The following is a 23,656-nucleotide window of genomic DNA, read 5'->3' as shown; positions in this document are numbered from 1 at the left end:
AGATCTCAGCTTCCTGAGTATCTAGGATTACAGGCATGAGCCATCTGTGCCTGGCTCCTGGTTCTTTGTTGATTATTATTATTTTATTTTTTGGGTCCGGTCGTGGGGCCTGAACTCTAGGCCTGGGCACTGTCCCTTAGCTCTTCAGCTCAAGGCTAACACCCTACCACTTGAGCCACAGCGCCACTTCCGGCTTTTTTCTTTTTGCTTATGTGGTGCTGAGGAATCAAACCCTGGACCTCATGCATGCAAGGCAAGCGCTCTACCACTGAGCCACCTTCCCAGCCCAAATGTAACAACTTTATTAGGCTGGACAAATTTGGCTTGGTTCTCACTAAGATCTTTATGATGCCCTGGGGGATTTCCAACTTACATTCAAGCCCAGGCAACACGTTGGGGTCCCAGCCAAGGACGTGAGCCGTGCCCCTGACCACTCACAGTCATGGCTTCAGCAGGATGGCCCAGCCACAGTCTGGCCTGTCCACAGAGCCCCTCTCCATTCATTTACAGTACTAACACTTTTAGATCTGGAAGTGTACACAGGAAGAATAGAGGACTCGCCCACTAATGTCGTTACCCCACTATTTTTTCTTTTTCTTTTTTTTTGGGTCCGGTCATGGGGCCTGAACTCTGGGCCTGGGCGCTGTCCCTCAGCTCTTCAGCTCCAGGCTAGCACTCTACCATTTGAGCCACAGTGCCACTTCCGGCTTTTTTCTTATGTGGTGCTGAGGAATCGAACCCAGGGCCTTGAGCATGCAAGGCAAGCGCTCTACCACTGAACCACCTTCCCAGCCCTCTTTTTCTTTTTTTTCTTGCCTGTACTAGTACTTGATATCAGGGCTTTGTGCTCTTGTTTTTTTTTTCTCGTCTGGCTCTCTATTACTTGAGCTACCCCATCTACTTCATGTTACCCTTATTAAACCAAGTGTGGTATATAATCCCACAGTGCTATAATCCCAGCCCTGTTGAAGATGAAGCAGAATGGTGAGTCCAGGGCAGCCTAGGGTATACAGCAAGATCTGTCTTAAAATAGCAACGGAAGTGAGGCCCTGAGTTCAGGTCCTAGTACCAACACACACACACACACACACACACACACACACACACACGCTCACACGCTCCCAGTGCCAAGGGACACTAACAATTGCAGTAACACCAGTGTGCAGAGACCAAGGTAAAATGACAGGGATGGAGACTGAAGGGAAATGAAACCAAAGAATTCTTTGTTTCCCTTTCTATAGCAGAAGGTTTGGTTTGGTTTCACTTTTTTTTTTTTTGCCGGTCTTGGGGCCTGAACTCTGGGCCTGGGCGCTGTCCCTCAGCTCTTCAGCTCAAGGCCAGCGCTCTACCACTGGAGCCACAGCACCACTTCCAGCATTTTCTGTTTATGTGGTGCTGAGGAATCGAACCCAGGGCCTCATGCTTGCAAGGCATGCACTTTACCACTGAGCCACCTTCCCAGCCCCTCGCTTTTTTTTTTTTTTTTTTTTTTAATACTTGGTTGTTTTATTTTTGGAGCTAGTTCTAGCGGCTGACCTCAGGTCCTGGAGCTCTTGCTTAGCTTTTTTGCTCTGCCACTTGAGCCACAGCTCTAACTTCTAGCTTTTTGAGTAGTTAATTGATAAGAGTCTCCTGGACTTTCTTGCCCAGTCTGGCTTTGAATCTGGATCCTATTCAGCTCTCAGCCTCCTGAGTAGCTAGGATTTCAGGCAGGAGCCATAAGCTTGTGATTGATGTCCTTATAAGGACTGATGTCTTTATAAGAAGGAGCAACCCCCTTACTTCCTCCTGCCTCTTCGCTGAGCAAGGGCCAGAAGGGAGTGCAGAGGTGTCTGTGTGAAGTGAGGAAGGAAGTCGTCACTGGGGGCCTAGGGAGCTAGCATCTTCATCCCAGCCTCCAGAAATGAGAATGCATTTCTGTCATTTGTCATCCAGCTGCGGTATTTTGTTACAGCAGCTTCAACTGACTAAGGCAGAGTACAATAATATAAAACAAAATGTTGGGCTGGGAAGGTGGCTCAGTGGTAGAGCGCTTGCCTTGCATGCATGAGGCCCTGGGTTCGATTCCTCAGCACCACATAAACAAAAAGAAAAAAGCTGGAAGTGGCGCTGTGGCTCAAGTGGTAGAGCGCTAGCCTTGAGCTGAAGAGCTGAGGGACAGCACCCAGACCCAGAGTTCAGGCCCCGGACCCCAAAAAAAAAAAAAAAAAAAATGTTTACTACCACTGTGTGTGTGTGTGTGTGTGTGCCAGGACTTGCACTCATGGCCATAAGCTATCATTCAATCATTCAGCTTTTTGCTCATGGCTGGGTGCTCTACCACTTGAGAGCCACACTTCCAGTCTGGCTTTTTAATGGTTAATTGGAGACGAGAGTCTGGTGAACTTTCCTGCCAAGGTTAACTTTGAACCTCAATCCTCAGATCTCCGCCCCCTCCCCCCCAAGAGTAAGGATTACAGGTGTGAGCCTCCTCTTATTGCCTCCACAGTTTATGTGTTCATTCTACAAAGATTTGATTCACTGGTTTGTCCAACACTGCTCAATGTGGGGGAGATACAGAACTGCTTGAAATGTATTAGTGATATGCAAGGGGGAAGGGATGGTAGCAAAGTACTGGAAGTATCTGGGAAAAGGGTGCCCTATCTAGCATTCTTCCATGTTCTAGCCTTTCATTTCACAGATCACTGTCAGCAGATCACTAATAGCAGTGCAAAATAATTCCAGCCTGTGGACTTGCAAATTAATTCTGTCCACAGCAAGAACAACTCTTTCTGCCAATAGAAGCTAGTTTTGTGCTTATTTGCATATTTTTTCATATTTGTTTCAATAGTCCTTTATTTCATAGAAATTTGCCTTTCTCTGACTTCTCTTGTAGGCAGATGATAAGATCTGCTTGGTTCCCTCCCTCATTTAACTCACAAGTGAAAATACTTTTTTAATTTTAGTTTATTTTCTTGTGTTGGTACTAGACAGAGCCTAGGCACTGTCTTTGAGTTTTTTTCATTCAAGGCTAGTGCTCTACCACTTGAGCCACAGCTCTACTTCCAGCTCGCTTTTAGTGGTTAATTGGAGATGAGTCTCAAGAACTTTCTTGCCCAGGCTGGCTTTGAACAGTGATCCTCAGATCTCAGCCTCCTGAGTAGGATTACAGATATGAGGTGCCTGGTTTAAAAGTTACAAAATATTTCTGTGTGTTTGTGTGTGTGTGTGCACGCACATATGCGTGAGCCAGTCTTGGGGCTTGAATTCAGGGGCTGAGCACTGCCCCTGAGCTTTTGTGCTAAAAGCTAGAGCTTTGCCACTAGAGCTCTACCACATCCTGATTTTTGGAGATAAGAATCTCAAAAACTTAGCCAGGCGCTGGTGGCTCACGCCTGTAATCCTAGCTACTGGAGAGGCTGAGATCTGAGGATCTCTGTTCAAAGCCAGCCCCAGGCAGGAAAGTCTGTGAAACTCTTATCTCCAATAAATCACCAGAAAACTGGAAGTGGCACTGTAGCTCAAGTGGTAGAGCACTAGCCTTGAGCTGAAGAGCTGAGGGACAGCGCTCAGGCCCAGAGCTCAAGCCCCATGACCAACCAAAAAAAAAAGAATCTCAAAAATTTTTCTGCCTGCGGCCATCTTTGAATCATGATCCTCAAATCTCAGCCTCCTAAGTAGCTAGGATTTACAGGAGTAAGCCACTGGCACCCAGCTAAGAATTATACTTAATTAACCCATTTCACAGTGTTGGAGAATCATAACTGACATTTTTGGGACAAGCAGGATGTATCCTTTCTCAAATTAAGTGTGTGTGGTGTGTATTAAGTTGATGATGGCTTAATATGTTATGGAGAAAACAAAGGAGAAAGCTGGTGGTTTATGTCTGTAATCCCAGCTACTTATGATGCTGAGATCTGAGAATCATAGTTCAAAGCCATCCCAGGCAGGAAAGTCCATGAGACTCTTTATCTCTGATTAACTGCCAAAGAGGTGGAAGTAGAGCTGTGCCTCATAAGAGCACTAGCCTTGAATGAAAAAGCTCAGGGACAGTGCCAAGGCCCTGAGTTCAAGCCCCAGTACTGGTACTGGAAAAAGAAAAGGAGTGTGGAGGGAAGCTGGATATTACTTTAGAAAGGGTGGTCTGAAAATCTAGGTAGACCATCCATGATTAAAATAAAGGAAGGCCAAGTTTGGGTGACTCATGCCTATAATCTTAGCTACTCAGAAGGCTAAGATCCGTGGATCCCAGTTCAAAGCCCACTGGAGCAGGAAAGTCCATGAGACTCTTACCTCCAATTCACCAACAAAAAGACAGAAGTAGAGCTGTGGCTCACAGGGTAGAGATCCAGCCTGGATCTCTAAAAGACTTCAGGGGCAGTGCCCAGGCCCTGAGTTCAAGCCCTGACACGGACATATGCAGACACACACACACATACAAATGCTAAAGGATAATTCTTTCTCTGCATTTCAGCATTAGCTGGGCGTCTTGAATTTTATCTGGGGACCTTATTTGTGAAGAAATACGGCGTACTAGCCTTGTGAGGTTAACTGTAGGCTCTGACCCTTGCTAGATAGAGTTCCGGGACAAGGAGACCCACAGCAACAGCAGAGACTCAGGCCAGAGGCAACGTGGGGGCGTGGCCTCGAGGGGCGTGGTCACACGAGGGCCCCCGGTATGGGCGTGGCCACGCGCGGGGCCCGCCCCAGTCACGTGCCGCCGCCTCAGCAGCTCCGGAGCGCGCCAGGCGGCGACTGCAGCAGCGTCTCCGGGGCCGCGGCCGCTGCGGGACCGTCACGGGGCCGGGCGGATGGCGGCGACAGCTGTGGCGGCGGGGAGCGGGCCGGCGGCGGGGGCCGAGTCGGCCGAGGGCCCCCCGGGGCCGGCGGCGGCGCTGGAGCTGTGGCTCAGTGAGTGGCGGGGCCGCCCCTGGGCGCGCGGGAGCGGGGCGGGGCGGGGGGGGGGACAGGCCCGGCGCGCGGCGTCGCTTCCCGCCGCCTCCGGGGGCCTGGTCTCGGCGGTGGCGCGGGAAGGCATCGCCCCGGGGGTTCCCCCGGGCCTGGGGAAGGGTGCGCGCTGCTCCCCCGCACCCGCGATCACCGCGCTCTTCCGTGGCGGTGCCGAACGCCCGGGGGGGGGCTGCTTTTGTACCCGGCGCGTTCCAGCCATTGTTATAGTCCCGACTGGCGACCCGGACAGGGCCGCACCGACCTAGCCCCGTCCGCGGGGTGGGGGATGGTGCAGGGTCGGTGGGGGCGGGGGGCATCGGAAACTGGGGGATCGGGGGGGGGGGGCGCGCGAGTGAGCAGGCGGACGCGGCCCCCTCGGGAGGCCGAGGTCTTTATCCTGCTCCTGTCCGCTGTGCCGTTCTGCGCGTGCTTCCCCCGTGCCCAGTCTGGTCCGTGTTCTCCGCGGTGGGGGTGGGGGTAGGGTGTGGGGGGGTTCTTCCTGCACCCCGCTACCACTGCGGAATCGGGGTGCGAAGGGGATCGCCGCCGGCCCCCGGGCTGCATGCTTGGGGGGCGCTGCGGCGTGCCATCCGGGTCGTGGCTGCGGGGAGCAGCCCCGGGTTAACGGGCTGGGGGAGGGGCGCGGGTTCGGCGCGCTGGCGGTGGGTTGGCGGGGTCTGTTGACCCTGGGGGAATTGTCCCAGTTGACAGAGAGGTGTTTGAGTAAACAGTGGGAACCCCCTGCACTTACCTCTCCCTCCTGCCCCCCACCCCATTCCAGAAAGAGGACAAGAACCTAGGGGACACCCTGGCCTGGGGAACAAGTTCCATCAGTGGCCTGGCGGGTGCCAAGCCTCCAACTGAACCTGCGGAGGACTGTGCTGCTGTGTGCTAACGTGCTAATTGGGTGGGATAGGTGGGATTTGGTGAGCCACCGAAGGGAGTTTATCTTTGCCAGTGGGGAGAAGCCGTGGGGAGGTTTTAGCTGGAGAAGCTCATCCTTGTACGCTTGACAGGCTCGTACTGTACCCACACGGAGATGGTGAGATCTGGGGAGTTCTTGGTAGTCTTGGGGCTGCACCAGGACAAAGGCAATGGGAAGGAGAGGAGAAAAGATTTGCCGGATCAACAGCCTACTGGCTGTCCTCAGTGGAGGAAGACTGTAGGGTGGATCCCAAGTTTTGGGGCTCATGGATAATGAGGAGGAGGTGATTTATAAGAAGACAGTTGGGACAGAAAGGAATGCTGCAGGCATTTGGGCTACTTCCAGGGAGAGAGAGCGCAGGAGTTGTGTCTGCCAGGCAGTTTGCTCAGGGAGAATGTTGCCTGTGAAGAAGAGCTGAGGTTTTGGCAGTGAATCCCCAGGAATCCCAACGTGTAAGGCTACAGATGGGAAGAATAGCCTGGAAACTGAAGGCACTGTGGAAGAGCCTAGGGGAAGACTGGGGAGCTGTGTGAATCACACGACTCCTAAAAGCGCTGTTTTGGGTAGTTTTTTTGCTTAAAAATGAAAAAGGGGGAATTTTGAATTCAGCAGGTGAAAGGTTACTAATGAGAGCTATTATCTGAGCTAACTAGTTAACTGAGGCTGTGTTTTATGAGGCTGCACAGAATGGAGAATGGAGCAGTCTGCTGGGTGGTATAACAAAGCAAGCTCAGGAATTATGAGTGGCTGCCCATGGAGAGGCTCCTTCAGACCCAGCTTTTGGGGTAGAATATTCTAAAACTGCTTGGTTTCTCCCTGTCCTCCAATTATTCTTCATGGTTCTGGGAATTAGACTCAGCGTTGAGCTTGCTGGGCAAGTGTGAACTTGAGCTATATATATATACCCCCAGCCCATTTGTTTTTAGTTTCTCAGATAAGGTCTAGTCCTGGCTATCTTCCACATAGTCAGGGAGGTTAGAACCTTTTTGTGTGTGAATTTTTCAAAAGTTGGCCACTACTTTGAATCATAACTTAGTACTTTAGACGTTTTCTTTTCAGTGGTCAGGCAGAACACATTTGCAAGGAGAATGTGGTACATGACCTTAAAGTTTCTTAAAAACATTTTTTTTTGTGGGTACTGGGGCTTGAACTTAGGGACTTTCATGCTCAGTTGAAGTTCTTGCTTGTGGCTGGTAATGTACCACTTGAGCCATGCCTCCAGCATGGCTTTTTGCTGGTTAATTGGGGAGGGAGTCTCCTGAACTACTCTCTCTGGGCTGGCTTCCAACTGTATTTATTCCTCTAGATCTCAGCCTCCTGCAAAGGTAGGATTACAGATGTGAGCCAGATGGTCTTTTTCATGGTGCTTGCAGGGAAAGAGGAGGAGAGAGGGCAGCTACTGAGAATCTAGGAGCAGAAGAGGAGAGAGGTGGTCCCCGCTTTGTACTGGTGGTCCCTCAGTAGGGGAACTGGCTCCCTTGGGAGGTGCTGGAGGATGTCACAGCCAAAACAGGAAGCCTGACAGGCTGGCAGAGGGGCAGCTTTTGTCTCTGAGTGTCTGGGGTGGGAGATAAAGGTGACTGCTCTTGCAAATTAGTTTGTCACTCCACCCTTAGAGGCTGATAGGAGAAGCAAAAGGGTTGATAATAGGGTCTGGTGGTGAGTTGTCTCCAGCACTATCCAATGTTTAGCCACATCCCTGGCCTTGACCCCAACAGTATCCCTTCCCTGCCCAGACCTGGCAAAGAGCTTATGTCTTTGGTATTGCCAGATATACAGGAGAAAGGGATTGGATCATCTCTATCCACACTTCCCCCTGCTGAGGGTCTGGGCAGTGTCCCTGAGTGCTCTACCATTTGAGCCACTCCTCCACTTCTGGCTTTTGCTGGTTAATTGGAGATAAGAGTCTTACGGGCTTTCCTTCCCACTCTGGCTTTGAACCATGATTCTCAGATCTCAGCTTTCTTTCTTTGTTCCCTTCTTTGTTCCCTTCTTTTGTTTCCTTCCTTCCTTCCTTCCTTCCCTCCTTCCTTCCTTTCTTCCTTTCTCTCTCTCTCTCTTTCTTTCTTTCTCTTTTTTTTTTGTCAGTTGTGGGGCTTGAACTCGGCCTGGGTGTTTGTCCCTCAGCTCTTCAGCTCAAGGCTAGTGCTCTGCCACTTGAGTCACAGTGCCACTCCTGGTTTTCTGGTGGTTTATGGAGAGAAGAGTCTCATGGACTTTGCTGCCTGGGCTGGCTTTGAAACACAATCCTCAGATCTCAGCCTCCTTAGTAGCTAGGATTACAGGTATGAGTCCTTCTAGACTGATTTTGTGTTCTGGAACTTGAACTCAGAGCCTCACACTCTCACTTAGCTTTTTCACTCAGGGCTGATGCTCTAGTACTTGAGCCATACGTCTACTTATAGTTTTTTGCTGGCTACATTAGAAATAAGAGTCTTGGGGATTTGATTGCTCAGGCAGGCTTCAAACCATAGCCCTCAGATCTCAGTCTTCTGAGTAACAAGGATTACAAGAGTGAGCCACTAGCTCCTGGCTTAGATTGTGTCTTTAAGGTGAACGTGGAGACTAATGCCTTCCCCTTAGAGTTATTGGGAAAATCAAAGTTCATACAGTTGAAGCACTTGAAATCCTGCCTTACTGTGGTACCAGTACAAGACAATACATTTAATAAGCCAAAAGAAAGGCCCTACATTAGGGCTAAGTTCAGTCCAGGCGCTCCTTGTTGGCACCAAGATTCTTTTCCTGATTTTCTCTACTTTGTTCTGTCCCTTGCTATCCGCCAGTGGAAGTAATGGGTTTGGGAAAGTTACGGCTCTCCTGCTTGTTGATCCAGCAGGTCCATCTTGGAATAGGATGACCCAGAAGATGAATTAACAAAGATTTGCAGACCAAGAGTAGGATGGAGGCAGCAACCTCTAGAGTGGGAGATAGGGAGGAATAATTCCCCGAAGAGAAAGCTTTCAAAATACAAACAGCAGCTTTTGTACCTTCTGCTCTGCAGCTTCCGTCCGCACACCATGTATTGGATCATTGACCCATGTCGTTTCATGTATGCTTGCCTGACTTCTGCTAATAAAAAACCTTATGTGCTCATTGTGTGGATGTGCTATAGTTTATTTTGGAAGCTCCCTGCTGGAGAAGTTTTAGTTGTTGCCTTAGGCAGGTTGCTTGCTAGGCAGGTGCTTTACCACTTGAGCCACACCAGCAACCCTACTTTTTTGGAAAAGGCTCTCACTTTTTATCCGGGACTTCAATTCTTCTCTTTTGCTTCCTGTGTAGCTGGGATGACAGACCTGGGCCATCAGAACCAGATTTTTGTTGGTTGGCTTGGAGGTCTTGATAAGTATTTGCCCTGGCTGGCCTCAAACTGATATTCTCCTGATCTCAGCCTCATGAGTAGTTAAGATTATAAGTGTGAGACATTGCACTGTCAGGTACTCTGTGTGTGTGTGTGTGTGTGTGTGTGTGTGTGTGTGTGTGTATGCTCATGCATGTGTATATGCTCATGCATGCACTGGCTCACTGGTATGGGACTTTAGGTCAGGGCCTTGTTCTCTCAGCTCAGGACTGGTACTCTACCACTTGAGCCATGCTTCCAGTCCAGCTTTTTTTGGGTCCGGTTGTGGGGCTTAAACTCTGGGCCTGGGCACTGTCCCTCAGCTCTTCAGCTCAAGGCTAGCACTCTACCACTTGAGCCACAGCGCCACTTCCGGCTTTTTTCTTTTTGCTTATGTGGTGCTGAGGAATCGAACCCAGGGCCTCATGCATGCAAGGCAAGCACTCTACCACTGAGCCACCTTCCCAGCCCCTCCAGTCCAGCATTTTGCTGGTTAATTGGAGATGGGAGTCTTTTCTGCCTTGGCTTGTTTCAGACTTCTAGATCTAACCTCCACCTCTTGAGTAGCTTGGATTGATTTTCAGTGTGAGCCACTGGTGTGAGCTTTGGGTGCTATTTTTAAAGGACTTGGTCCCTTTGGTATCTGAATGTGGGTCCTGGCTCTAATAGTGCTGTCAGAGGAGTAGCTTAGTAAAAATTGAGCTAAAAGTAAATCCTCTCTTCCTTCTGCCTGGACTTCTTCCTAGTGATAGATCCCGTCTTCCTACAGCTTTTACTCCTCCCTTGGCCTCCTCAGGGGTCTAGATTGCTGTCCGTGTCTACTTTGAGCTATAGCAGGGCTGGTATCCAGCAGAGGACATTCCTGTGGGTCTCGTTGGTGTTTCATGAGTGCTGAATTGTTGACTGCTGAGCACCCCTGGGGAAGGTGTTCCCTGAAGGTGACTGAGTGATCTCCCCCAACCTCCCCCTTGCCAGCCCCCGCTGCTGCTGGTGCCAGGGTCAAGACTCCCGGCCGGTGCTTGGCAGCTGCTATGAAAGAGAGATTCAGCTTGTGAATTAGTCACTCTTGGGTGAGTTATTTCACTCCCAGCCAGAGTCTCAGCTGTGTTCTTAATACAGCTGACCCAGGAGCAGACTTGAAGTGAACCCTACAAAACGTTGCTTTTATGAAGTAAGTCTGTGGCTGTAGTGTGGTTTCTGGGTCCTGCCCATGTGCCAGCTCAGTTGAGTCTCAGACCTGGAGATTTCATAGACACCGAGAGAGAAAGTGTCTTTTGAGTTTCTTCTTGGCCCCCCCTTAGAGCAGATTGGTGTAACGCGACCTGGCCAGCTGCTGACCCTCTGGGGATAATTTTCTCTGGAAGCTGCCTGAGGCCTCTGAACTAGTCTGAGCAGCCAGGGTTATGTACTTAGATACATGTTTTGTTTTTGTTTTTGTTTTTGGTCGGCCATGGGGCTTGAACTCTGGGCTTGGGCACTGCACTGTCCCTGTGCTCTTCAGCTCAAGGCTAGCGCTCTACCACTTGAGCCACAGCGCCACTTCCCGTTTTCTAGTGGTTTATCAGACTTTCCTGTGTGGGCTGGCTTTGAACGGTGATTCTCGAATCTCAGCCTCCTGAGTAGCTAGGATAACAGGTGTGAGCCACTGAGCCCAGCTTAGATTGCTTATTCAAAACTGAAATAGCAGTTGGGTGCCAGTGGTTTACGCCTGTTATCCTAGGAACTCAGGAGGCTGAGATCTGAGGATCTGGGTTTAAAGCCAGCCCAGGCAGGAAAGGCTGTGAGACTTTTTCTTTTTCTTTTTTTTGTGCTGCTCTTAGGGCTTGAATTCAGGGCCTAGGCAGTGTCCCTGAGATCTTTTGCTCAAGGCTAGTGCCCTACCACTTTGAGCCACAGCTCCACTTCCAGTTTTCTGGTGGTTCCTTGGAGATAGAGTCTCATTGATTTTCCTGTCCAGCTGGCTTTGAGCCGGGATCATTAACTCTCAGCCTCCTGAGTAGCTAGGATTACATGCTTGAGCCACCGCCCCCCCCCCCCCCCCACAACTTTTTTGCTCCAGGCAAGCACTTTATCCCTTGAGTCACAGCTCCACTCCTGAACTCTTTTTGAGCTAGGTTAGCATTGTACCACTTTAAGCCATAGTTACACTACTGGTTTTTGAGTGGTTAATTGAAGACAAGAGTCCCACAAAGGACTTTTCTGCCTGGGCTGGCGTTAAACTGTGATCCTCAAATCTCAGCCTCCTGAATAGCTAGGATTTTAACTGTGAGCCACTGGTGCCTGGTTACTTCTGGCCTTTTTTGGGGGGGGCGGGGGTAGGGATAGTTAATTGGAGTTGAGTCTAAAGGGTTTTACTGCTTGGGATGGCTTTGAACCATGATCCTCAGATCTCACTTCCTGAGTAGCTAGGATTACAGGCCTGAGCCACTGGCACCGGACCTTTTTTTTTGTTTTTAATGGTACCAGCCTTGAACTCAGGACCTCAAGCAATTGCTAGGTGTTCTTGTACAACTGATACTCTACCACTTCAGCCATGCCTCCAACCCTGCATTTTTTGCTCATTATTTGGAGGTGGCGTCTCTTGGACTTTTCTATCAGGTCTAGCTTTGGACTATGATTCTCCAGGTCTCACCGTCTTGAGTAGCTGGGATTATGGGTGTAAGCCTCTATAGTGCCCAGTGTAGCTGTTACTATATACTATTACCATTTTCAGATCCTCATGATACAAGATCTAGTACATTTAAAAGGAAAAAAGAAAAACAAAATTTATTGACTTAATCTCCCAGAAATTTCTCCTTTTCTTTGTAAAGGCTGATGCCTGTCCTTCTGGCCCTGGGCCTGGGCAGCCGGGAGAAGGGGGAGGCTGGGCTTGCCTGCCTTGTTTTCTGCTGCCAGGACCAATCACATACGGCCGTTGGAAATTCCTTTCAGGTGTCAACCCTGACCTTGTCATGAACTGAAACTGAAGCTTAGATGGTGTAGAATTACTTTTAAGTAAAGCAGATGCCAAATCTGAATCATTGCTTTGAATCATTTATTCAAATAGTCACTGATAGTCCCTGATTTACAGTTTTTTGGCTTGTTGGCATATAAGCTCATGGAGAGTGGAGGCGGTGTGTATTTTGTAGCTATGAGGAAGAAAGGCATTGTACTAAGCATTGGAAGAAATCTGTACCTTGGTCTTCAAGGGCTGTGTTTCTTCAGCCACATAACGCATGTACAACCTGTTGTGTTTTTGTTTGTTTTTGGTGCTGGTACTGGGGTTTGAATTCAGGGCCTTGAGGTCTCATTTGGCTTTCTGGGCTGCCGTATACCACTTGCATCACACTTCCACTTAAGGCTTTTTGCTGGTTAATTGGAGATAAGTTTTACACACACACACACACACACACACACACACACACACACACTTGTCGGTTGTGGGGCGGCACTGTCCCCAAGCTCTTTAGCTTAAGGTGAGCATTCTACCACTTGAGCCACAGCACCAGTTCTGGTTTTCTGGTGCTTAATTGGAGATAAGAGTCTCACAGACTTTTCTGCCTGGGCTGGCTTTGAACCCTGATCCTCAGATCTCAGCCTCCTGAGTAGCTAGGATTACAGGCCTGAGCCACAAGCGCCCAGCAAGTCCCTCATATTTAACTGTGCAGGCTGGCTTCAAACCTTGATCTTTACATCTCAGTCTTCTGAGTAATCAGGATTACAGGCGTGAGCCACCAGCACCCAGCTGCACAGGTAGTTTTTTGTTTTTGTTTCATTGGAAATGGCAGAGACTCTCTGTATTGTAATAGTAAATAATTACATCAGCTGTGGTGATATTGGGGTTTGAACTCAGGGACTGGGCACTCAAAGCTGGAACGCTTATCACTTGAGTCACCCCTGTGCTTTTGGCTTTTTGCTGGTTAGTTGGAAATAAGTCTCTTGAGTGTGTCTGCCGGCTGGCTGAGCTGAGATCCTTAGACCTCGTCCTCCTGAGTGTGAGCTATATATATATTTTTTCTTTTTCTTGTTTCTTGCACTTCTCGAGATGCTACTTCTGGTCCCACACATGCGCAGGCAAGCCACCTACCATTGAGCTACACCCTCAGCCCCTCCAGATCTCTCTTCATTGGTTGTTTCTCTCTTTTTCTGTGTGACGGTGCTAGCTATTGTAGACACTATCTAATTTAATCCCCTGACAGTCCCTGGAGGAAGAGTCCGGGGACTTTGTGACTGATGAAGGGTGGAGCTTGAGAGCTTCACCATAGCCTGGGGGGAGGGGCAGGTAAAATGGCAGAGTTTTAACTGGGCATCGGGACACATGCCCTTAGTCCTAGAGACTTGGGAGAGACTGAGACGGAGGCAATGATCATTTGAGCCAGGAATTTTAGACCAGGCTGGCAACAGGGACGCTGCCTCAAAAAAAAAATTAAAAAATAAAAAAGTTCTGAGGAGTTAAAAATAGCTTATATTTTGTGGGATAGGCGATTTAAAAAAACAAAAAAAGCAGAGGAGGTGTTTTTGAAAGTGGGACATTTGCCTTGGGACCTGGAAAGTAATAGAGAGGGTTTTGAGATTAGACCAGGGTTGGGGGGGGGGGGTGCATGTGCGGTGTCCGCCCTCCCCCTTGGGCTGTTTGAGTTTGGAATGGAGTCAGTGGGTGTGGCCTTTGACTGGCAGTCCAGGCATGAGGCTTGCACATGCCCTGAGTTTGCCACCTTTGGAAGGAAGGCTCTGTGTTGCTGGTGGGGCTCTCAGTGAGACCTGAGGGCAGTTAGGGGCTGGAGATTTTCTACAGGAAATGTGAATTCTCACAAGTCTTCAAGGATGGAGAATTTTGAGTGGAGAGGAGTATACCTTTGGACAACAGTAATAATAACATAAAAAAATAACAACCTGAGCTGGGTGCTGGTGGCTCACGCCTGTAATCCTAGCTACTCAGGAGGCTGAGATCTGAGGATCGTGGTTCAAAGCCAGCCCAGGCCGGAAAGTCCAGGAAATTCTTATCTCCAATAAACCACCAGAGAAAACGAAGTGGTACTGTGGCTCAAGTGGTAGAGCACTTGCCTTGAGCTGAAGAGCTGAGGGACAGCTCCCAGGTCTAGAGTTCAAGCCCCACCACCACTACCACCAACAACAAAAATACAACCTGCCAGGCTGCGGTGGCTCATGCCTCCTGTAATCCTCCATCTGAGGATCCAGGTTTGAAACCAGCCTGGGCAAATGAATCTGAGAGACACTTATCTCTAACTACTCAAAAACCCAAGGGTGAAGGTGTGGCTCAAGTGTGGTAGAGTGGGTAGCTTTGTGGGAAAAAGTTAAGGGTCAGTGTGTGTGTCCTGACATCAAGTAAAAGAACAAAACAAAACCAAAATCCCTGTGTTACCCTCAAGTTTCTAACCTGAAAGAGCCTTTCTGTTGGGACCAGCAGAGACTTCACTGGAGACGCTGGATAGCCTGGAAGGTGATCAGTGGGGGAAGTTGTAGGAAAGGGCAGGACTGAGGCAGCCTTTTTGTGATAGGTGCTTTCTTCTTGTGATGCAGCTAGGCGACTTAAGGCAACTTCCCAGCAGCTGGCTCTCACTGACCACATGGTAGTTCTGGCCTCCACATGGAAATGGGGCCACTTTTGGGTCACTGCCTGTGAGCTAATTTGCTCATGTGCACACTTGGCCTGCTTCTACCCTTGTTGGTCTCTGCCCACTCCAGTCCCCTCCAAGGGTAATGCCACAGCTCTTGATCCCCACAGTTCTGGTGATAACTTTGTTTACATTGATTATTTTATTTGCTTGATAGATAAAGCCACAGACCCAAGTGCATTGGAACAGGATTGGTCAGCTATCCAGAATTTCTGTGAGCAAGTGAACATCGACCCCAATGGGTAAGGTCACTCACAGGCGTGATCGACTGTCACCCACGCTGAGCACAGGCCTGGGTGTCTTGGGACCATCTGTTACACACTTGAGATTTTCTTCATTCTTTCTTCCCTTTCTTTTTTCTTTTTAACATTTTCATTATTATTATCTTTAAGTAGTTGTACAAAGAAGTTCCCATTCTACAGAACAGTACATGAATGAATACAAGGTGTCTGACAACATTTTTACCCATACTCCTAATCCATCCCTTCTCTCACTTTTCTTTTTTTAAAATTGAGATTAGGTGATTACATAAGTTTCACATATTTCACAGTATTGTGAAATAGTCATACTTAGTTAAAGTCACAAACACATTTTAACCTTCACAAGGCAAATTGTCATTATCATGGTCATCACGGTATTTTTCTAAAGTCAGCAAATTCATGTTGCTTTTTTTTTTTTGGCCTATCTTGGAGTTGAACTCAGGGCCTCGGTGCTGTCTCTGAGTTTTTTGCCCTAAAGCCTGTGCTTTATCACTGGAGCAACTTAGGCTTTTGTTGTTGTTGGTTGTGGGGCTTGAACTCTGGGCCTGGGCGCTGTCTCTCAGCTCTTCAGCTCAAGGGCTAGCGCTCTACCACTTGAGCCACCTAGCCACTTCTGGTTTTCTGAGTGGTTTATTGGAGATAAAAGTCTCACGGACTTTTCTGTCTGGGCTGGCTTTGAACCTCTATCCTCAGATCTCAGCCTCCTGAGTAGCTAGGATTACAGGCGTGAGCCACCAGCGCCTGGCCACTTAGGCTTTTCTGGTGGTTAATTGGAGATAAGAGTCTAACAGGATCTCTTGTCTCAGCTGGCTTTGATCTGTGCTCTTCATAACTCAGCCTCTTCAGTAGCTAAGATTCCATGTATGAGCCACTGGTGTCTGGCTTCACTTTGCTTTTTTAAAAAGTACTTTTTTGCAACTATTAATATTTATTTATTGGACCCAAGGCCTCATGCATGCTAATTATTCACTCCACCACTCAGACTCAGCTTTAGCCCAGCCCAGCCCAGCCCAGGGTGAGGTTTTTCTTGAGTTTGTTTCCAAAACCCCTTGGTAGCTTTTGAGGAGTTGTCACTCACCCAAGGTGCCTGTCTGGCCTGGAATGTGGCCTCCCTCTGTTGACACTTGCTGTTCCACTGTTTACATAGCAGTTAATGGTAGAACAGAGGGTACTGTGGTGGTTGTGGGCCTGACTGTGATCTGGAGTTCTTGGGTGACTGAGGGGAGGCCTGGCAGAAAGGGGACTTGATCTGGAAGGGTCACAGCACAAGTGGGTGAGAGTGGGTCCCTGACCCAGGGGATGGGGAGAGGTCCTACAGCATTGTCCCTCTGCTTTGGGATAACAGCTCCGGCACATGCAGCCAAACTAGTTCGTGTTCCCTGCCACATGCCTTTTCTTCCCCGTAGGCCAACCCATGCACCCTGGCTGCTGGCCCACAAGATCCAGTCTCCACAAGAGAAGGAAGCTCTGTATGCCTTGATGGTGAGTGGGCGCGCTCCTCAGCCTCAGGCTTTCCTGTCCCAGTGTTAGAAAGAGGATCTTTGCATCTGCCCCAGGCCTCTGTGTGCTACCTCTGTATGGCATCTGAGCACTTCTGCTTCACAGGCCTCCAGCAGCAGCAGGCAGGAATGAGCTCTGGATCACAGTGTCCTTCCCAGATCTGTTTCTAGCAAGGAGCACTGAGAATTTTTTTTGGTTGGTCATGGGGCTTGAACTCTGGATCTGGGTGCTGTTTCTCCGCTCTTCAGCTAGAGCGCTCTACCACTTGAGCCATAGTGCCACTTCCGGCTTTCTGGTGGTTCATTGGAGATAAGAGACTTTTTTTTTGGGGGGGGGGAGGGGTCCGATCGTGGGGCCTGAACTCTGGGCCTGGGTGCTATCCCTCAGCTCTTCAGCTCAAGGCTAGTGGTCTACCACTTGAGCCACAGGGCCACTTCTGGTTTTTTTTTTTTTTTTGCTTATGTGGTGCTGAGGAATCGAACCTGGGGCCTCATGCATGCAAGGCAAGCACTCTACCACTGAGCCACCTTCCCAGCCCTGGAGATAAGAGTTCACAGACTTTCCTGCCTGGGCTGGCTTTGAACCTTGATCCTCAGATCTCAGCCTCCTGAGCAGCTAGGATTATAGGTGTGAGCCTCCCTGCTTGTCCTTCCTCTGTGTGTGCTGGCAAGTAACAAGTAACAGAAATGAGCAAAGCGGCTGGGTGAGGCCTTGTCCTGCCTGCAGAGGGCAGCAGCTGCAGTTCAAGCCTGGCTCTGGGCCCAGTGTTGTACACAGGACCTATTATTTTGCTTTGTGAAATAAAGCGCTGTCCAATTCTAGAATTAGAAACAAAGCCAATTAATACCTTTGTGGTGGTTGTTTTTTTTGTGGAGGCTTTTTGTTTGTTTTTGGTCTGTCTTGGGGCTTCAACTCAGGGTCTGGCACTGTTCCTGAGCCTTTTTGCTCAAGGCTAGCACTTTGCCAGTTTGAGCCACAGTGCCAATTCTGTTTTTCTGGTGGTTAATTGGACATAAGAGTTGTACAAGCTGGGCGCTGGTGGCTTACACCTGTAATCCTAGCTACTCAGGAGGCTGAGATCTGAGGATCTTGGTTCAAAGGCAGCCCGGGCAGGAAAGACCATGAGACTCCTAACTCCAATAAACCACCAGAAAACCAGAAGTGGCGCTGTAGCTCAAGTGGTAGAGCGCTAGCCTTGAGCTGAAGAGTTAGGGACAGTGCCCAGGCCCAGAGTTCAAGCCCCACGACCGACCAAAAAAAAAAAAAAAGAGTTGTATAGACTTTTTCCTGCCTGGCTGGCTTTGAACCTGGATCATCAGATCTCAGCCTCCTGAGTTGCTAGGATCATAGGCATGAGCCACCAGTGCCTGGCCCAATTAAGGGCTGGGAAGGTGGCTTAGTGGTAGAGTGCTTGCCTTGCATGCAAGAGGCCCTGGGTTTGATTCCTCAGCACCACATAAGCAGAAAAAGCTGGAAGTGGTGCTATGGTTCAATTGGTAGAGCTTGAGCTGAAGAGCTGAGGGACAGTGCCTAAGCCCAGAGTTCAAGCCCTACGACTTAACAAAAAACAAACAAACAAACAAAAAAACCCCCCAAAAGTTATGAGGGCTGGGAAGGTGGCTCAGTGGTAGAGTGCTTGCCTTGCATGCATGAAGTCCTGGGTTCGATTCCTCAGCACCAAATAAGCAGAAAAAGCTGGAAGGGACACTGTGGCTCAAGTGGTAGAGCTTGAGCTGAAGAGCCCAGGGACAGCGCCCAGGCCCAGAGTTCAGGCCCAAGACCTACCAAAAAAAAAAAAAAAAAAGCTAAGAAACAATGACCTGAGGCCAAGCCTTGGTGATGCACAAAGGGAAGAAAACAAAAAACAAAACCCAAGCTGAACATTTGAAGAACCAGAGAGGTCAGTTATAGGATCAGCTTGCTTTTGAGTACCTGGAATAACCTCTTGGGGGGAATGCCTGGGTGTCCACCTCAGGGAAGAGCATGATTCTCAGACCCTGGTCACCTGCTCAAAAGTCCTCTTCACAGTGAGATAGCTTCAGAGTGCACTTTCCCCATCCCCACAAGCTACTTCCTGGACTCATATAGGTGCCATTTTTCCTCTTGATCTGAAAGTGTTTCCTTTTTCCAAAGCACTAGCAGCATGGTGGGCTTGCAGGGGAGGGCTATGGTGGGCTCTCAGAGGAGTGAGCTGTACCGATGTCACCCTGTGCTCAGCTCAAGGTGAGTCCTGGAGCTGCTGGCTTTCTCTGACTGGGGACCCATGTGCACAGGTGCTGGAGACGTGCATGAACCACTGCGGGGAGAAGTTCCACAGTGAGGTGGCCAAGTTCCGCTTCCTGAATGAGCTGATCAAAGTGTTGTCCCCAAAGGTGAGTACCTAGGGCTTGGTCTTGCCCCCATTTCACTTGCCTCCCCCCACCTTCAAGGTCCTGTCGCCTCACAGAGCAGGGCAGGCTCACGCATGCGCAGTGCCTCCCAGCTGCTGCGGGAAGAGGTCCAGCACAGGTGTGCAGTTTCCTCTGCCAGGTGGGGGGTGACAGTCCAGCTTGTCAGCTGACCCCCACCCCTCATTAGTTAGCATTTCCACATTTCCTCCTTGAAAATGGCCACCTCTTTTGGGGTCATGTGGCCTACAGGAGGTGAGCTGCTCCAGCCTGGAGGCCCAAAGTTCCTCTGAGCTTAGGTCTGATTAAGTGTCCAATTGCCTCTGGCCTCATCCTCTACATAGCTCCTCCTTCACCTGTCAGCGTTGCCACGCCCGTTCCCACTTACCCATCAACTGAGCCCTTTTTCTCTGGAGCCAGCAATTCTCTGGTCCATTTCAATTGACTTCTGGCCCTGCGTGGGGTTGCATGTTGTTCATATACCCTGCACATGAAGAGCTCACTCCCACCTCCCCGTGCTTCGGGTGTCAGCCCTGAGCTTTGGCATCAAGTCAGCAGGCACTTGTGTGCACTGCTCACTACTACCCCCCCCCCCCCCCAGGGTGTGCAGTTCACTAGAGCCACATACAGCTCACAGCATTCTGCTTTTTTTCTTTTCCTTCCTTCCTTCCTTCCTTCCTTCCTTCCTTCCTTCCTTCCTTCCTTCCTTCCTTCCTTCCTTCCTTCCTTCCTTCCTTCCTTCCTTCCTTCCTTCCTTCCTTCCTTCCTAGCTTGCTTCCTTCCTAGCTTGCTTGCTTGCTTGCTTCCTTCCTTCCTAGTTTCCTTGCTTGCTTGCTTGCTTCCTTCCTTCCTTCTTTCCATCCCTCTCTCTCCCTCTCTCTCTTTCTCTCTCTTTCCTTCTTTCCATCTCTTTCTTTCTCTTTTGCTAGTCCTGGAGCAGCTTTGAACTCAGGCCATGGACACTATCCTTGAGCTGTTTTACTCAAGTCTAGTAGTATACCACTTGAATCACAGCAGCACTTCCGATTTTTGTTTCTGGTGCTTAATTGGAAATAAGAGTCTCATAGATTTTCCTGCCCAGGCTGGCTTCCAACCACGATCCTCAAATTTCAGCCTCCTGAGTAGCTAGGATTATAGGTGTGAGCCACCATCACCCAGTGGCACTCTGTTTTTATTAGTGCTTCATCATGAAGTGTATGAATAGAAGTGATCCTCAAGCTGGGCTTGGTGTGGGCAGAGGACACCCTGCATCCACTTGGAGTCGAGCCTATGCCCTCCTAGGGTGGCAGTAGCTCACCAGTCAGTGAGCTCTCCAGACCTGTCATACTGAGGAAGTCCCTGGCTGCCCGCTGGAATGCTGTCCCCAGTGCGCGCGCATTGTGTACAACCCCCCCCTTCCCCCATGAGTGCATACATGCATGTGCGCGTGCGTGCGTGCACGCACGCACGCACGCACACACACACGCGCGCGCGCACACACACACACACACACACAGGCCAAGGAATGAGGCAGAAAATTCTATCTCTCTAATTATGTGGCTAGTCTTTGGTGGGTAACCAGACTCCCTAGAGACAATTGAAGCACTCCATCAATAGCCATTACTGTAAACTCTGCTGTAGCCCAAGGAAACTTCTTTGAAATAACAAAACACCATTATCACTGAGGAAATTCCACAGGTTATTCTTAGAGTCTGTGCCAGGAAGAGGGACAAAGATCTGAGCTTGTAAAGAATTCTATATGTAGTCAAAGAATGACTATGGCAGTGTTGTAGATGGGCTCTTACCTGGCTTGAACCTGGAGCAGCTCATGCTCTGGCCCTCAGCAGTACCTCTGGAGTGATGGCCAGGTAGTCTCAGACCCTTCCGCTTGCTCCTTCCTCCTTAGTACCTGGGCGCCTGGGCCACCGAGAAAGTGAAAGGTCGCGTCATTGAGATCCTCTTCAGTTGGACTGTCTGGTTCCCTGAGGACATCAAGATCCGAGATGCCTATCAGATGCTGAAGAAGCAAGGTTGGGTTGTGTCCCCAAGGCCATCTGCCTACTCTTTGTAGGCTTTCTATGTGGAAAAGGCCCATTTTTGTGTAGGACAGTGGAACCGATGTCACAGGCCTGTAGCCCTGGACATAGGCCACACTTCTTTCTGATGGACAGAGGGTAGGCTGTTATAGATGCTGTTGCCCTGAACTTCCACAGTGCCAGCAGCCTTCAGATTTCTCTAGTGATCACTGGTGTTTGGGTTAGGGGCTGACTTACTGGAGTTTTTCTGAGTCCCTGCTCCCCTTCTTGCTGCCCTGTGCTCAGGAGAGGCGCCTTTTCTCTCTGCTCTTGCCCTCCAATATTAGCCTCAGGAAGCCGAGGGCAGTCTGTTCTGATTCCATCTCCATCCCTGACTGGCCATGGGTCCCAGGGGCTTATGTGGGCTGTTATCAGTCCGGCCTCAGTCAGGACATGCTTCCTGCCTGGGGAATGATGTTTCTTTCTTGCTAGAAGTATTTTATTCTGGGTAGGTGCTGGGGATGGAGCTCAGGCTTTGAGCAGACTGGCAAAGATCTACTACTGAGCTCCTTTCCTAGTGTATCAGGAGCCAGGGCTACCTGGACTTTGTTCTGGATCACACTGAAGTCAGGAGGTACTGTGTCCATGTCTGAACCTTGTGCATTGCATATTTTAGGAATCATAAAGCAAGACCCTAAACTGCCTATGGATAAGATCTTGCCTCCACCTTCCCCCTGGCCCAAGAGCTCCATCTTTGATGCTGATGAAGAGAAGTCCAAGGTAAGGCACTCCTCCCTTGGCTTTGGTGCCCTTCTTGGGAAATCTCCTCAGATGCTCTCTGGTCTGTGAGCATGAGTGTAGACTGTGGGAAGATGGAGGGGTGAGCCTCATGCCCCGGAGCAGACTCTTAGATATGAGGTAGCAGAAGGTCTGGTGTGTCCATGGATGGACCAGATGAAAATGCTCCTCTGTCCCTCCCCGTGTTTGAACAAGTATTCCTGGGGAAAGAAGGCTCCAGAGGACAGCATGAGGGGAGGGTGAAGTGTGGGCCTGGGACTTGGGGCAGCACTGGAAAGGAAAGGGCAGTGTGTGGCTACAGATCATTTTAGTGCCATTGTCCTGACCCACCCCTGTCCTCTCCTCCAAGGCCTCCCAGGATGGCTGGTCCTAAGCCATTGGCAGGAGAAGGTGCTTATATCCTAGGCCAGGACCCAGGCACAGTCCTTTGCCCCTCACAGTCATTATGTTTTGGTGACTGCAGATCGGGGGGCTCTGTTAGGACAGAGGTAGGCGCTCCTTCCAGCTGCACCCACTCAGCGTGCCCTCTGGCTGCTGTGTGCACAGCAAGCAAGGCTGGTCTGGGGTCTGGGTTGTCTTCCATACCAGCTCCTCTTCTGCTGGGATGTGACATTTGTAGACAGTGTGGCGTGATCTCAAAGAATGGCAGAAGCTGTGTTCCTGTAGTTCTTCCCCCAGTCCTCCCAGCTCATGTTGAGGGGCCTTTGTGCCAGCTGCCTGGCCAGGCCTTGGGACATAGTGACAAAGAGGACCATCAGAGTCTATCCCATCATAGATCACGGGCCTTGTGTATGTCAGGCCTGCGTTTTCCTCCTGAGCTCCTGCTTAGCCCCACACTTGGCCTTTAAAGTGTTCTGTGCCAGCTGCCCTGGCCTCTACCGCTAGCAGCCAGTAGAACCTCCCTATCAGCTGTTGCAATCTGGAAGGGTGCCCAGATGTCCCTAGGGCATTTTGTCCTCCCATGTCCCACCCCATGATAGCTAGTGGTATTTCGGGATTGGCCCTGGGCCCTGCCCGTCCTCATGTCACTGTGTCAGCTTTGTATGGTAGCACACACAGATTGTTGGGGCAATGTTGGTGCCAATTCCACTGGACCTCCACGCTTTACTCCCTTTCGTTATGTTCAGCTGCTGACAAGACTTCTCAAGAGCAGCCACCCCGAGGACCTCCAGGCTGCGAACCGGCTTATTAAGCACCTGGTCAAGGAGGTGGGCACTCAGTTCCCTAGGCAGGGGTCGGGGTGGGGGTGGCATATCAGAGGGTGGGAGGATGGCCCTCTCTGTGTGAGAGGGAGCCTTGTGTCCCTGAAGGGCAGCAAGTTGGTGACTAGAAGCAGCAGTCATTCTGCTGTGACTTTGGCTCCTTTATCTACATGCTCAATGCATTCTGTGATCCCTCTTCTGTCCCATTGATGGTGGTGGTGGCAACAGAGGCCAACTTTGAGATTTTTGTTGTTGTTGTTTTGTCAGTGTGGGGCTTGAACTTAGGGTCTGGGTGCTGTCCCTGAGCTTTTTTTTTTTTAAATTTTATTTTTGGGTCCGGTCATGGGCCTGAACTCTGGGCCTGGGTGCTGTCCCTCAGCTCTTCAGCTCAAGGCTAGCGCTCTACCACTTGAGCCACAGCGCGACTTCCGGCTTTTTTCTTTTTGCTTATGTGGTGCTGAGGAATCGAACCCAGGGCCTTTTTTAAGCTCACTTTTTTTGCTAACACTCTACCACTTGGAGCCACAATTCCACTTCCAATTTTGAGGTGATTAATGGGAGATTAAAAAAAAAAATGTCACAGGGGCTGGGAAGGTGGCTCAGTGGTAGAGCGCTTGCCTTGCATGCCTGAGGCCCTGGGTTCGATTCCTCAGCACCACATAAGCAAAAAGAAAAAGCCGGAAGTCGCGCTGTGGCTCAAGTGGTAGAG

The 23,656-nt window shown here is 49.9% G+C and overlaps 1 protein-coding gene across 1 annotated transcript in view; it reads left to right on the top strand.

Moving 5' to 3' along the window:
- The first annotated feature begins 4,730 nt into the window (after positions 1-4,730).
- Positions 4,731-23,656, top strand: part of Gga2 (golgi associated, gamma adaptin ear containing, ARF binding protein 2) — a 36,325-nt gene continuing 17,399 nt past the window's right edge. Inside the window, exons 1-7 of the mRNA XM_042689832.1 lie at positions 4,731-4,890; positions 14,964-15,048; positions 16,473-16,548; positions 18,840-18,938; positions 20,839-20,962; positions 21,624-21,727; positions 22,873-22,953. Coding sequence (XP_042545766.1) covers positions 4,791-4,890; positions 14,964-15,048; positions 16,473-16,548; positions 18,840-18,938; positions 20,839-20,962; positions 21,624-21,727; positions 22,873-22,953 — 669 coding nt within the window. The 5' untranslated portion in view covers positions 4,731-4,790. The remainder of the gene's footprint in view (positions 4,891-14,963; positions 15,049-16,472; positions 16,549-18,839; positions 18,939-20,838; positions 20,963-21,623; positions 21,728-22,872; positions 22,954-23,656) is intronic.

The sequence above is a fragment of the Dipodomys spectabilis genome, unplaced genomic scaffold (genome assembly GCF_019054845.1).
Source record: "Dipodomys spectabilis isolate Male_0828 unplaced genomic scaffold, ASM1905484v1 ptg000127l, whole genome shotgun sequence".
NCBI lineage: Eukaryota > Metazoa > Chordata > Mammalia > Rodentia > Heteromyidae > Dipodomys > Dipodomys spectabilis.
Note: the sequence above shows the minus strand (reverse complement) of the source record. Positions and strands in the feature narration are given on the sequence as shown.